The sequence below is a fragment of the Rattus norvegicus genome, chromosome 8 (genome assembly GCF_021556685.1).
Source record: "Rattus norvegicus strain SHRSP/BbbUtx chromosome 8, alternate assembly SHRSP_T2T, whole genome shotgun sequence".
Classification (NCBI taxonomy): Eukaryota; Metazoa; Chordata; class Mammalia; order Rodentia; family Muridae; genus Rattus; species Rattus norvegicus.
Genome location: NC_141541.1, coordinates 6596735 through 6611779, shown reverse-complemented (window position 1 = coordinate 6611779; position 15045 = coordinate 6596735). Strand labels below are relative to the sequence as shown.

The 15045-nt window shown below is 37.2% G+C and overlaps 1 protein-coding gene across 2 annotated transcripts in view; it reads right to left on the bottom strand.

Moving 5' to 3' along the window:
- Positions 1 to 15045, bottom strand: part of Gucy1a2 (guanylate cyclase 1 soluble subunit alpha 2) — a 400211-nt gene that overhangs the window by 349787 nt on the left and 35379 nt on the right. For both annotated transcript variants that reach the window (XM_087563638.1, NM_023956.2), the window contains 2 exon segments: positions 12763 to 12824; positions 1277 to 1398 (listed from right to left, as the gene is read on the bottom strand). In XM_087563638.1, coding sequence (XP_087419764.1) covers positions 1277 to 1398; positions 12763 to 12824 — 184 coding nt within the window.

Sequence of the window (15045 nt, the reverse complement as noted above, 5' to 3'; positions counted from 1 at the left end):
GGTCGATGGTAATGTGGGAGGGATGGGAAGGGGAAGCCCTTATATAAATGGAGGGGAAGGGGTTATGGGGTTGTTGGCCTGGAAACCTGGAAGGGGAATAACAACCGAAATGTAAATAAGAAATATTCATGTTAATAAAGATAGAAAAGTTAAAAAGAAATACTCAAGTTAATAAATTGAAAAAGGAAAAGAAGAAATCAATGTGCAAATCATGGACAACAAATGGACTCAACTAGTTACTAAGTAGAAGAAAAAAATTTTTTTTGGTTTTGAATGAGTTTATTAACTCCTTTTTATATAGCAAGTCAGAGTCAATAATTATAAACAATAGATGATTGGTAGAGATATCAAATATATTAAAAGTGTCCCTCACAATCTAGCACCATCCACTGGGGAGGTTTCTTATTTGTGAAAACTTTTCCTCCACCTTTTGGGAGTGCAAAGAATCAGGCTTTGTTAAGAAACTGTTTTCAAGATCTTCAATGCAGGAAGGTATCGATAGAAGCAACAAACAATGAATCCATTGTTGGTCCTCCAATGTGCTCTATATTCCTATCTGATGCATAAAGAAGAATGGGTATTCCAAAAGAATGGAATTCTGATCACTTAAATTAAGTAAGCAAAATAAAATTAAATGATAAAGCATTACATAACTTCTGTAAGAAATAAGGGCTAAACAGATTACAGCTGTGATATCATCTATGTAGACTACTCTTGTATACCAAGGCCTTCATACTTTTTTCAACTGAAGGACAGAGTGCATGGTTCCACTTATAACAGTACATTTATCCATGTTGGAAGTATTCAAAATCCTGAAGGTAAATAGTGGCATCTTCAAGATACACAGTCCTTAGGCCTAGACCCAATTATGGCACCCCAGTAGATGACAAGCCTCCCTGATATGCTACAACAAGGGCATCTAAGAAATAAGAAAATTTTAACCTTGAGTAGAATGGAAGATCATGCAGTTCAGGTTAAGGTAAGCACCAGAGGAGCATGTACTGTCTGGCTAACACGAATATCATATAAATATTTGAAAATGTTCCCCAGGAATGAAACAATTTGTTTTTGCTTTTTTTTTTTTTTTTTGAGTTTACAAGTAAAGAACTTGTTTGTAATTCACACACAAATATTTTCATGGGTGAAATCAAATATTTAGTGACAAAATCTTGGTCTCTAATTTCTCCAAACATAAGAATAATGAAACACTCATTCCTTTACTTTCCCTTCCCCTCATAATCTCTGTTAATCATATAAAAACATATAGTTAATATACCGAGTACATTTGCAGTACACCGAAGAATTCCTGAGACATCTTCAATTTCCTCTTTGTTGGAATGGTCTGCAGAGGAGCATCTATTAGAGATATTGTGGAAATTCTTTTCTGCATCCCTATAACTAAGAAGAAAATAAAATTAGCATACAAAGAAAATTTTGAAAGCATTTGAAAATGCATTCATGTCTACAAGTACATACAGTCTATGCTTTCTGTATAGCCAACTTTAAAATAACTGACTCTTTACACATAATTCTGTCATAAGCCACCAGTCCCATTAACAGTCACAGTACAGTATTATATATGGAGGCAACTGTTTCTTCTCTGAAAGAAAAGGGGGAAATAATGAGAAAAGAGTTTTAAGTAGGGATCAGAGGATTTGGCAAATGACAGGATATGGAGGGGAATAACTAATATTATGCATGTTTGAAAAAGCCAAACACACATCTACAAGTTGTAAACTTTCTAACAGCCTGGGCAAAAAGTGAGAGTAGAAAAATGATATGAAGTAAGAAGGGAAGTTTAGGTGAAGAGAGGGATTGGAGTATATAACAGATCAGGGAGATAGTGGAAATATAACTGGCACTAAGGATATTTAAAACAACATATGGAAAGTTACTGTTTTATGATATTTTAAAGTAGGCAGAGTCCCATACAAAAGAGTTTATCTGGAGTTGCCCTACCCATGAGATAATGATCCTCCCAGAAGCCATATTTTGGAGGATAGAAGCAAAAATGTATATACAAACAAGATATGTCTTGTAAAATATAAAGTCAGATTATTATATAAAGTCATTCTAGCTCACAGATATAGAAAACTAACCATAAATGTAATGCTATGCAAGCAAAATCATGCTAATACGTATAGAGGATCATTAACACTATAAAATTTTCATTTATAATGGACAGAGATACTAATTTCAATCACTCAGGTTATACCATTCCCATGCATAACTTTTTAGTTCACTATGCTACTACTCACATACTTCTAGATTATAATTTATTTATTTATCCCCTTTCTCCCCATCTTTCTAAAACTTAGACCCTCATAACTCTCAACCACTAACAAAAACAGAGGGATATAGAATAAGCAAGATAAATGAATAAAAGGTAGTATTAGCTAATGGAGATCACTGTGAAATTATAGGTTATACTATAATAAAAATGACTGATTTGGAGACTGAGGTCAAAGGAGGGGAGATTCTTGAGGTTGGGTGATCAGGAAAGACCTTTTAGAAAAATAGTATGTAGACTTCTGCAAAGAGAACATTCAAGAAAATACTACAAACCCTGAGACTCATCATGAGAAAACTAGAAATTGGAGTGAGATGAAAAGAGAATGGTAGAAGACAATGGAATTTTAAAAGTAGAAGTCAGATGACAGAGAATTCAGATTTTAACCTCTTCTAATGAACACTTATAGGTTTTATAGAAATTATTGCAATTGAAATCTCTGAATTAGCAGCATTAGATTGGCCTGATGACTAGTTAGAAATGGTAATCAGATTTAAGAAATTAACAACTCGGTGATATATATATATATATATATATATATATATATATATATATATATATGTGTGTGTGTGTGTATATATAGAGAGAGATATACATAGACATAGATATAGATATAGATATAGATGTAGATATAGATATAGATATAGATATAGGAATAGGTATAGGTATAGATATAGATTTATAGGTATAGATATAGATATATAGATATATATGGGTTAATCTTTGTCATTATTGAGTGTGTCTATGAAGATGCTTCCAGAAGTGAGCAACATCTGGGTCAGTGAACTGATTAGAAAACAGTCACCGTGAGCATCAGTGCCATTATCTAATAGGATAGGGATCTGAGATGGTACAAAAGCAAAAGATAGAGGCTAGCACATTCTTACATGCTCAACTCTTCTTAAACAGATGAACTTTTCTTGTTGTTATTGCCTACGGACATGATATTCATCAGCTTTTAAATCCACATTTACACAACAAATTCTTCAAGATGGCTTCTGGGCCTCTATCTTCACACTGGGCACTTCACTGTTTTCTGTATAATGTAGCTTCCAGCTTCTTGACTGGGCACTATTGATTTCACTCCAGTGTGTGATCAATCACTGTGAAACTGTTCAGCTCCTAATTATAAAAGTCAAACTAATACATTGTCATTTGTAAGTGTTTGTATGTGTGGGGGGGTGCATATGCATACATAAATATATGTAGTTACAAGGTAATCCTAATGCCAATTAATATTTAAGCACCACTGACTTAAAGTAATTTTAAATAAATTTTTATAATAAAAATTCAGGACTAGACACCCACGGATCCCGGCCTGCAGAAGCTCTCTGCTCCCAGACCCCGTGAGAGAGAGACCCAACCGCCTGGTCAGGTGGGCACTCCTGAGGCTGCACATCGGAAGAGACCACCTACACTGCCCACCCCTGCCCACATCCCTGGCCCAAGAGGAAACTGTATAAGGCCTCTGGGCTACCGTGGGGGAGGGCCCAGGAGCGGCAGGACCCCTGCCTGAGACACCGCCGGAACCTGAAGGAAACAGACCGGATAAACAGTTCTCTGCACCCAAATCCCGTGGGAGGGAGAGCTAAACATTCAGAGAGGCAGACAAGCCTGGGAAACCAGAAGAGACTGCTCTCTGCACATACATCTTGGATGCCAGAGGAAAACACCAAAGGCCATCAGGAACCCTGGTGCACTGAAGCTCCCGGAAGGGGCGGCGCATATCTTCCTGGTTGCTGCCGCTGCAGAGAGCCCATGGGCAGCACCCCACGAGCGAACTTCAGCCTCGGGACCACAGGTAAGACCAACTTTTCTGCTGCAAGAAAGCTGCATGGTGAGCTCGGGACACATGGAGGCAGAATTCCACTAGGACCTGGCACGTCCTGTGTTTACCAGATCCCACACCCCCGGATCCCGGACTGCAGCAGCTCTCTGCTCCCAGACGCCGTGGGAAAGAGACCTCACCGCCTGGTCAGGTGGGCACTCCTGAGGCTGCACAGCTGAAGAGACCACCAACACTGCCCACCCCTGCCCACATCCCTGGCCCAAGAGGAAACTGTATAAGGCCTCTGGGCTCCCGTGGGGGAGGGGCCAGGAGCGGCAGGACCCCTGCCTGAGACACCACCAGAACCTGAAGGAAACAGACCGGATAAACAGTTCTCTGCACCCAAATCCCGTGGGAGGGAGAGCTGAACCTTCAGAGAGGCAGACAAGCCTGGGAAACCAGAAGAGACTGCTCTCTGCACATACATCTCGGACGCCAGAGGAAAACACCAAAAGCCATCTGGAACCCTGAAGCACTGAAGCTCCCGGAAAGGGTGGCGCAGATCTTCCTGGTTGCTGCAGCCACAGAGAGCCCGAGGGCAGCATCCCGCGAGCGAACTTGAGCCTCAGGACCACAGGTAAGACCAACTTTCTGCTGCAAGTGACCTGCATGGTGAACTCAAGACACAGGCCCACAGGAACAGCTGAAGACCTGTAGAGAGGAAAAACTACACGCCCGAGAGCAGAACACTCTGTCCCCATAACTTACTGAAAGAGAGGAAAACAGGTCTACAGCACTCCTGACACACAGGCTTATAGGACAGTCTAGCCACTGTCAGAAATAGCAGAACAAAGTAACACTTGAGATAATCTGATGGCGAGAGGCAAGCGCAGGAACCCAAGCAACAGAAACCAAGACTACATGGCATCATCGGAGCCCAATTCTCCCACCAAAACAAACATGGAATATCCAAACACACCAGAAAAGCAAGATTTAGTTTCAAAATCATATTTGATCATGATGCTCGAGGACTACAAGAAAGAAATAAAGAACTCCCTTAGAGAACAAGTAGAAGCCTACAGAGAGGAATCACAAAAATGCCTGAAAGAATTCCAGGAAAACATAATTAAACAAGAAGAAGCCCATAGAGAGGAGTCACAAAAATCCCTGAAAGAATTCCAGGAAATCATAAATAAACAAGTAGAAGCCCATAGAGAGGAGTCACAAAAATCCCTGAAAGAATTCCACGAAAACACAATCAAACAGTTGAAGGAATTAAAAATGGAAATAGAAGAAATCAAGAAAGAACACATGGAAACAACCCTGGATATAGAAAACCAAAAGAAGAGACAAGGAGCTGTAGATACAAGCTTCACCAACAGAATACAAGAGATGGAAGAGAGAATCTCAGGAGCAGAAGATTCCATAGAAATCATTGACTCAACTGTCAAAGTTAATGTAAAGCAGAAAAAGCTACTGGTCCAAAACATACAGGAAATCCAGGACTCAATTAGAACATCAAACCTAAGGATAATAGGTATAGAAGAGAGTGAAGACTCCCAGCTCAAAGCACCAGTAAATATCTTCAACAAAATCATAGAAGAAAACTTCCCTAACCTAAAAAAAGAGATACCCATAGACATACAAGAAGCCTACAGAACTCCAAATAGATTGGACCAGAAAAGAAACACCTCCCGTCACATAATTGTCAAAACACCAAACACACAAAATAAAGAAAGAATATTAAAAGCAGTAAGGGAAAAAGGTCAAGTAACATATAAAGGCAGACCTATCAGACTTCTCGCCAGAAACTATGAAGGCCAGAAGATCCTGGACTGATGTCATACAGACCCTAAGAGAACACAAATGCCAGCCCAGGTTACTGTATCCTGCAAAACTCTCAATTAACATAGATGGAGAAACCAAGATATTCCATGACAAAACCAAATTTACACAATATCTTTCTACAAATCCAGCACTACAAAGGATAATAAATGGTAAAGCCCAAGATAAGAAGGCAAGCTATACCCTAGAAGAAGCAAGAAACTAATCGTCTTGGCAACAAAACAAAGAGAATGAAAGCAAACAAACATAAACTCACATCCAAATATGAATATAACGGGAAGCAATAATCACTATTCCTTAATATCTCTCAATATCAATGGCCTCAACTCCACAATAAAAAGAAATAGATTAACAAACTGAATACGCAACGAGGACCCTGCATTCTGCTGCCTACAGGAAACACACCTCAGAGACAAAGACATACACTACCTCAGAGTGAAAGGCTGGAAAACAACTTTCCAAGCAAATGGTCAGAAGAAGCAAGCTGGAGTAGCCATTCTAATATCAAATAAAATCAATTTTCAACTAAAAGACATCAAAAAAGATAAGGAAGGACACTTCATATTCATCAAAGGAAAAATCCACCAAGATAATCTCTCAATCCTAAATATCTACGCCCCAAATACAAGGGCACCTACATACGAAAAAGAAACCTTACTAAAGCTCAAAACACACATTGCACCTCACACAATAATATTGGGAGATTTCAACACCCCACTCTTATCAATGGACAGATCATGGAAACAGAAATTAAACAGAGATGTAGACAGACTAAGAGAAGTCATGAGCCAAATGGACTTAACGGATATTTATAGAATATTCTATCCTAAAGCAAAAGGATATACCTTCTTCTCAGCTCCTCATGGTACTTTCTCCAAAATTGACCATATAATTGGTCAAAAAACGGGCCTCAACAGGTACAGAAAGATAGAAATAATCCCATGCGTGCTATCGGACCACCATGGACTAAAACTGGTCTTCAATAACAATCAAGGAAGAATGCCCACTTATACGTGGAAATTGAACAATGCTCTACTCAATGATAGCCTGGTCAAGGAAGAAATAAAGAAAGAAATTAAAAACTTTTTAGAATTTAATGAAAATGAAGGTACAACATACCAAAACTTATGGGACACAATGAAAGCTGTGCTAAGAGGAAAACTCATAGCGCTGAGTGCCTGCAGAAAGAAACAGGAAAGAGCATATGTCAGCAGCTTGACAGGACACCTAAAAGCTCTAGAACAAAAAGAAGCAAATACACCCAGGAGGAGTAGAAGGCAGGAAATAATCAAACTCAGAGCTGAAATCAACCAAGCAGAAACAAAAAGGACCATAGGAAGAATCAACAGAACCAAAAGTTGGTTCTTTGAGAAAATCAACAAGATAGATAAACCCTTAGCCAGACTAAGGAGAGGACACAGACAGTGCATCCAAATTAACAAAATCAGAAATGAAAAGGGAGACATAACTACAGATTCAGAGGAAATTCAAAAAATCATCAGATCTTACTATAAAAGCCTATATAAAACAAAACTTGAAAATCTACTGGAAATGGACAATTTCCTAGACAGATACCAGGTACCGAAGTTAAATCAGGAACAGATAAACCAGTTAAACCACCCCATAACTCCTAAAGAAATAGAAGCAGTCATTAAAGGTCTCCCAACCAAAAAGAGCCCAGGTCCAGACGGGTTTAGTGCAGAATTCTATCAAACCTTCATAGAAGACCTCATACCAATATTATCCAAACTATTCCACAAAATTGAAACAGATGGATCACTACTGAATACCTTCTACAAAGCCACAATTACTCTTATACCTAAACCACACAAAGACACAACAAAGAAAGAGAACTTCAGACCAATTTCCCTTAGGAATATCTACGGAAAAATACACAATAAAATTCTGGCGAAACGAATTCAAGAGCACATCAAAACAATCATCCACCATGACCAAGTAGGCTTCATCCCAGGCATGCAGGGATGGTTTAATATACGGAAAACCATCAACGTGATCCATTATATAAACAAACTGAAAGAAAAAAACCACATGATCATTTCATTAGATGCTGAGAAAGCATTTGACAAAATTCAACACCCCTTCATGATAAAAGTCCTGGAAAGAATAGGAATTCAAGGTCCATACCTAAACATAGTAAAAGCCATATACAGCAAACCAGTTGCTAACATTAAACTAAATGGAGAGAAACTTGAAGCAATCCCACTAAAATCAGGGACTAGACAAGGCTGCCCACTCTCTCCCTACTTATTCAATATAGTTCTTGAAGTTCTCTCCAGAGCAATCAAACAACAAAAGGAGGTCAAGGGGATACAGATCGGAAAAGAAGAGGTCAAAATATCACTATTTGGAGATGATATGATAGTATATTTAAGTGATCCCAAATGTTCCACCAGAGAACTACTAAAGCTGATAAACAACTTCAGCAAAGTGGCTGGGTATAAAATTAACTCAAATAAATCAGTTTCCTTCCTCTATACAAAAGAGAAACAAGCCGAGAAAGAAATTAGGGAAACGACATCCTTCATAACAGACCCAAATAATATAAAGTACCTCGGTGTGACTTTAACCAAGCAAGTAAAATATTTGTACAATAAGAACTTCAAGACACTGAGGAAAGAAATTGAAGAAGACCTCAGAAGATGGAAAGAAGTTAGACCGCAGGGATACAAATAACCCTATTAAAAAATGGGGTTCAGAGCTAAACAAAGATTTCACAGCTGAGGAATGCCGAAAGACCTAAAGAAATGTTCAGCATCTTTAGTCATAAGGGAAATGCAAATCAAAACAACCCTGAGATTTCACCTCACACCAGTGAGAATGGCTAAGATCAAAAACTCAGGTGACAGCAGATGCTGGCGAGTTTGTGGAGAAAGAGGAACACTCCTCCATTGTTGGTGGGATTGCAGACTGGTACAACCATTCTGGAAATCAGTCTGGAGGTCCTCAGAAAATTGGACATTGAACTGCCTGAGGATCCAGCTATACCTCTCTTGGGCATATACCCAAAAGATGCCTCAACATATAAAAGAGACACGTGCTCCACTATGTTCATCGCAGCCTTATTTATAATAGGCAGAAACTGGAAAGAACCCAGATGCCCTTTAACAGAGGAATGGATACAGAAAATGTGGTGCATCTACACAATGGAATATTACTCAGCTATCAAAAACAACGAGTTTATGAAATTCGTAGGCAAATGGTTGGTACTGGAAAATATCATCCTGAGTGAGCTAACCCAATCACAGAAAGACATACATGGTATGCACTCATTGATAAGTGGCTATTAGCCCAAATGCTTGAATTACCCTAGATCCCTAGAACAAACGAAACTCAAGACGGATGATCAAAATGTGAATGCTTCACTCCTTCTTTAAATGAGGAAAAAGAATACCCTTGGCAGGGAAGGGAGAGGCAAAGATTAAAACAGAGACTGAGGGAACACCCATTCAGGGCCTGCCCCACATGTGGCCCATACATATACAGCCACCCAATTAGACAAGATGGACGAAGCAAAGAAGTGCAGACCGACAGGAGCCGGATGTAGATCGCTCCTGAGAGACACAGCCAGAATACAGCAAATACAGAGGCGAATGCCAGCAGCAAACCACTGAACTGAGAATAGGACCCCCGTTGAAGGAATCAGAGAAAGAACTGGAAGAGTTTGAAGGGGCTCTAGACCCCATATGTACAACAATGCCAAGAAACCAGAGCTTCCAGGGACTAAGCCACTACCTAAAGACTATACATGGACTGACCCTGGACTCTGACCTCATAGGTAGCAATGAATATCCTAGTAAGAGCACCAGTTGAACGGGAAGCCGGGGGTCCTGCTAAGGACTGAACCCCCAATGAACTAGAGTGTGGGAGGGAGGGCGGCAATGGGGGGAGGGTTGGGAGGGGAACACCCATAAGGAAGGGGAGGGGAAGGGGGATGTTTGCCCGGGAAAGGGAATAACACTCGAAATGTATATAAGAAATACTCAAGTTAATAAAAAAAAAAAAAAAAGCACTACAAACACTCTGAAAAAAAAATTCAGGACTAGGTAACAATGAGCAGAAGCCAGAAAAGTAGTTCAAAATCTCTCAGTAAGAGATCATGATGATGATGATGATGACGATGATGATGATGATGATGATGATATGGTGATGATGATGATTATAATAATGATGTCGATGATGATGACCACAACAGTAGAGAGGGAGAGATTTATCACATAGAACGAATATATTATTTTAGCATTCATTTTTTCCAATAAAAATTGTTCCTAAATAAATTAAATTAAATAAATTAAACTATAGAATAATTGTGTTAAGATGAAGAGCCTCTGGCAGAGAGGTTATATGACTCTACAACAAGAAGTTCCATCCTCTTTGTGATCCTTTGAACAGATGCTCTTTGAGTCCAATCCTAGGATTTTGTTGGCTGCAAAAAGCCTCCACAAGTTTCTATTGGCAACATTTATAAGAACTCAAGGAGTGTAATATGCTACCTTTGATATTGATATGTAAAACAGATAAAAAATACAGTTTTAAGGAAAGCAGAGTGGAAATTGGTAAGCCAGAGGTTGAGACCATATTAAGAAATTAAAAAGAACCCATACATGCACTCTGTCATCTCTGCTGGTTTAGATTCTCAATCTATAGTTTCCAAATTACTACAAGATTTTCCTCTGAGTAGTGTAATTTTCAGAAAGTAGGAAAAGTGTTTTCTTGATAGGAATATGTCTCCAAAATTATGGAAAATAATGCTTTGTGGTGCTTATTTGCCATTGGTTAAAATTCTCTTAAATGAAATACATCAATTTCCACAGTTAGAAATAAACTATTTTGTGAGGAGGAGCAGCACATAGGTGTGAAGACATTAATCCCAGTGTTAATTATATTAACTTTCCTGTTTTTTTTCAGTTTTGTAAAGAGAAATACAGAACAGACAGACTTAAAGTCAAATAAGAAAGTTGGAAAAGGAAGCTATAGAATGAGAAGTAGGGAAAGGGGAAGACAAAGTCAAGAAAGGTAAACTCAATGAGACTGTAGCCAACTAGCTTCTTAGTCTCCATCAGCATCAGGCAAATGGAGCCATTCATTGGTGGTCCATATCCTAATCATCATTCAAGAAAACAGGTTGATGGTCTATTTTAATCAAGTACAACATCAGGACACCTTGTTATAGACAGATTATCCATAATTCTTATATGGTGTTGGACAGAATAACGAGAACTCAGGAAAGATAATTTAATAAACAGGAAAGGAATTATCTCAGTCCATGTCAACATACATACTGAGGAGAATTATGGCAGTAAGATAAAAGAGAACTTCATCCTACAAATGACCAAAGGCTACTCTACTCATTATCACAGTGAGGTTAATTATTTATTTTGATGGATATGTAAGAGTCCCTCTCCCAATTTGTCCCTATAGCAATGCAATTGGTTTGTAAATAAGAGCATTTTAACAATTACTTGATTTCAAAACAAAACCTGGCACTTACAATTTCAAAAAAACAATACTTTGATTTTATTCACTAGCATTATCATAAAAAATATTTAAAATAATTATAAAAATATACAATTATATAGTATAATTTACAAATTGCTTAGGTACATGTATTGAGTTTAGCCACAGAGTATACTTGGAAGGTAACAACTTTAATGGGTAATTGCTCTTATTTTAAAATGTACAAGGGAAGGTTCACTTGGCATTCTCTTGCTCCATTAAGATAAACTATTTTAAAACACTAATGGCCACTAAAGCACCAAAAGCCATCTAATAAGCTTAAATATATTTTTTAGCACTGAACTTCTGAGATTTAATGCGTCAATGTTTCGAAGTAATTGCCACTGAGTGACAATCAACATAATAATCAAGTGCTTTAAAGTACATGGCATTATGTGAAGCAGTGAGATTACTTTGTATTCTTCTGTCCTTCTGTTTTATTTTAATCATATTATATCCTAATACTCCAAAATGTGGGTTATAATTATCCCCATAATGTAAAATGATCCCAAATAATATTTCAAGGTTTAAAAATATTTGAATTTTTATAAGCCAAACCTTTCCCACACAAAGAAACTACTAACAAGGTACAGTGACAATATCCATTGTTTCTAGTGTTAGTTGATTTAATATGACAGGCTAGATTACTCCCAAAAGTAAATTTCTTTTGTTATTTGCCAAACTGCTTTTTACTACGGGTAATTAAAAGTGAGTTTAGGCCTATTTATTTGGAGTTTTCTTACTGAAAATTTCTTTCACTGAAATATCACTTAATCATGACATCTATTTTGGGTTATTAACATAACCAACACATTTTATTAAAATATCTCTGTACAAGGTCTCTATTTCTTACTTTTTGTTATGAAGCATTATTAATACACATAATTTCCAAAACCATTTTTAAGAAATGGGTGCTAGCAGAGAAAACATGAAGCATGTGGCCCTGGCTAAAACAAGATATATCCTTAAAGTTGATTGCATCCAAACTCTATGTAAAGATTCAAAACCCTGTTCAAACCTCTATTTGGTACCAATAATCCATTGGTAGTAGCAAAACAAAATTATAAGATTCAGTCTTACAAATGAAAAATAACATAAGAAAGGAGGAAAATGTGAGGAAAACAAAAAAAAAAAGAAATTTATTTTCCATTTAAATGCAGAAAACACAAATAAACTGAAGTATTTTTTTTCACTGTAAAGTACTCTTATTAGTCCTAGCCTACATGTTAACAAACAGACACTATAAAGTTAACTTTAGGATCACACTAACTTACTAGCTCAAGAGCTGCATTTGATAAATCATTTTGAATTTTTTCATCAAGAGCTAAAATACATTTTTACTCACCCAATAACTTGATGTTCATAATACTGCAATGTCCTCTTGAGAGTCATGTGTATCGTCTGAGGCTACAGGATAACAAGAATGAAGATACATTATCAGTTCATCAGTATAGTTTCCAATCTAAGGACAAGCAGATTAATTTCATAAATGTTGTAACTTTACAGTATTAATGCATTTACCATCTGGTCATGTGTATTCCCAAGAGGTACTAAATGAGCCAGTCAGAAATCGCCCAGTTTCCCAATGTTGAATACAATGGTCTTTTCTGCCCTGTATTCAATTCTTTTGATGAGCTATTAATGGGTACTAAATAAAATACTCAGTGGCTCCAGTGGAAGGTTTGGGAGCAATGGAAAAGGGACTACTGGAATGTGACTTGCATTCCTTCCCAGGTACCTTCTATAATCTCTGTGAGATAGTAACTAGCTGAAAATTCACACCTTTATTTGTTCTTTCCTGTTGTAAGGAGACTTTCAAAGGTAGTCTGGAAGTAACAGTAAATTGAGTTAAAACTTTCAACTCTATAATTATATATTTTAAACTCAATGTTCTTTTTTGTATTAATGTTTGTTTAGAAATAGTCATAGGATGGCTGGAATAATATGGGAAGCAGTCACCCAGAGTCCTAATGGGTCATGTCAGCCTAACTTCCTGTGTGACTCAAGAAATATCAAATAGAAGATTGTTCTCATGTCTCATGAACAGGCCTCTAGTGCTTTGGATTTCTCCCTCATGTCTTCAAAAGAGAAGTTTGTAACTCATCAATGAACTATGTAATTTTCCCTCCCATGGCAGGTTCAGATACATTATTAATTCTAACATTATTTATTCTAGATCGAGGAATTATTGACAAATTTATTTAAACAGTAATGCTCCAAATTTTGAAAATCCATGTATACAAGTGAATTGGGTACTAATATCTCAGAACATTAATTTTATTAGGATGTTATAATAATTAAATTCTCAATGGCAAAAGAGTGAATCTTTAAAACAAAAGTATCCCCCCCTAAATTCTAACATTTATACCCATAGATTATGTATCGTTCAGGTATCAGAAGAGGTTTCAGTATATTATTAAGACAGAAACCTATAGAAAATAGACTGGTGAGGGCATGATCAGCTCTAAATGAGCCCTTGGTATCATACCGCCAACACAAAGACTCAGAGATAGTAGTGGAAGAAGGAATATGGCAGTCATGACAGAGCTGTTGTACATATATGAACATAAAGCAGGTGTGATTACCTACACAAAATCTACAACAGATTAAGCCATCCAACCACCCCCAGCATATACTGTGTGGAATTCATGAAGTTCTACCCCTACCTGAGGAGTTATTGGCAACTGATGGCTGCTGGTCGAGAAAAATAACCAGTTTTCTTCAGGGATGTGGCTCCTGAGACTCTAACAATGTTCCAGTAGATGATTCCATAACATCCATTATATATATAGGAAGGAGACTTTAGTGAACTTAGTGAAGTTTTTTGGTTTTTATTTTATGTTTGTTTGTTGTTTGTTTGTTTGTTGTAGGTATATAATGCCATGGAAGAAGTGAGGAGATAAATGGAAAAATATTACATGGTAAAGAGGAGATTTGATCAAATATTATATGAAATTCTCAAACAATTTCTGTTGACAATAATTCTCAAAATATTTCTCTTCTCTATTGTCCAACAGAAATAAAGCCATTATATATTTAGCAAAATGCTGATCCATTATACCAAGGATAAATTTAAGAAATATGGCAATAACATATGTTCTTCTATATGCAAGTACCACTACAATTTGGTAATGCCAGGGACCACTACTAATGAATTCTACAAAACTAGTATCTCTCAAAGGTCATCTGTAGAAAGATCTAGTGCCAAGCTGGTTGCCTAAGAAAGGGTTGACTAGTGCTTGTTTCTAATTCTTCAAATTGAATCTTAAAAGCATATAACTTACCCTCATAGAAGCAGGTTAAAGGAAGATGGGATAAAGGGTTCACAGAGGGGAAACTGGGAAAGGAGATAACTTTTGTAAATAAATAAAATATCAATTTTTTTAAAAATTAAACACAAAACATTAAATAAAATAGACAAAAAAGAGCATGTAAATTAAAGCAGACACAAGAGATCTCTGTTAACTTTTACTTCAACCCAAGCCACATTAGTTCTGTATAAAACATACAGGATAACTTTGGTGATCTTCGTTCAATTCTTTTACACCTCCCTTTGTTGGGAATGTTTGCTTTAAAGCCAGAACTGAGTTTATGTAATAAAATAAAACAGGGGTACACACTATGACAT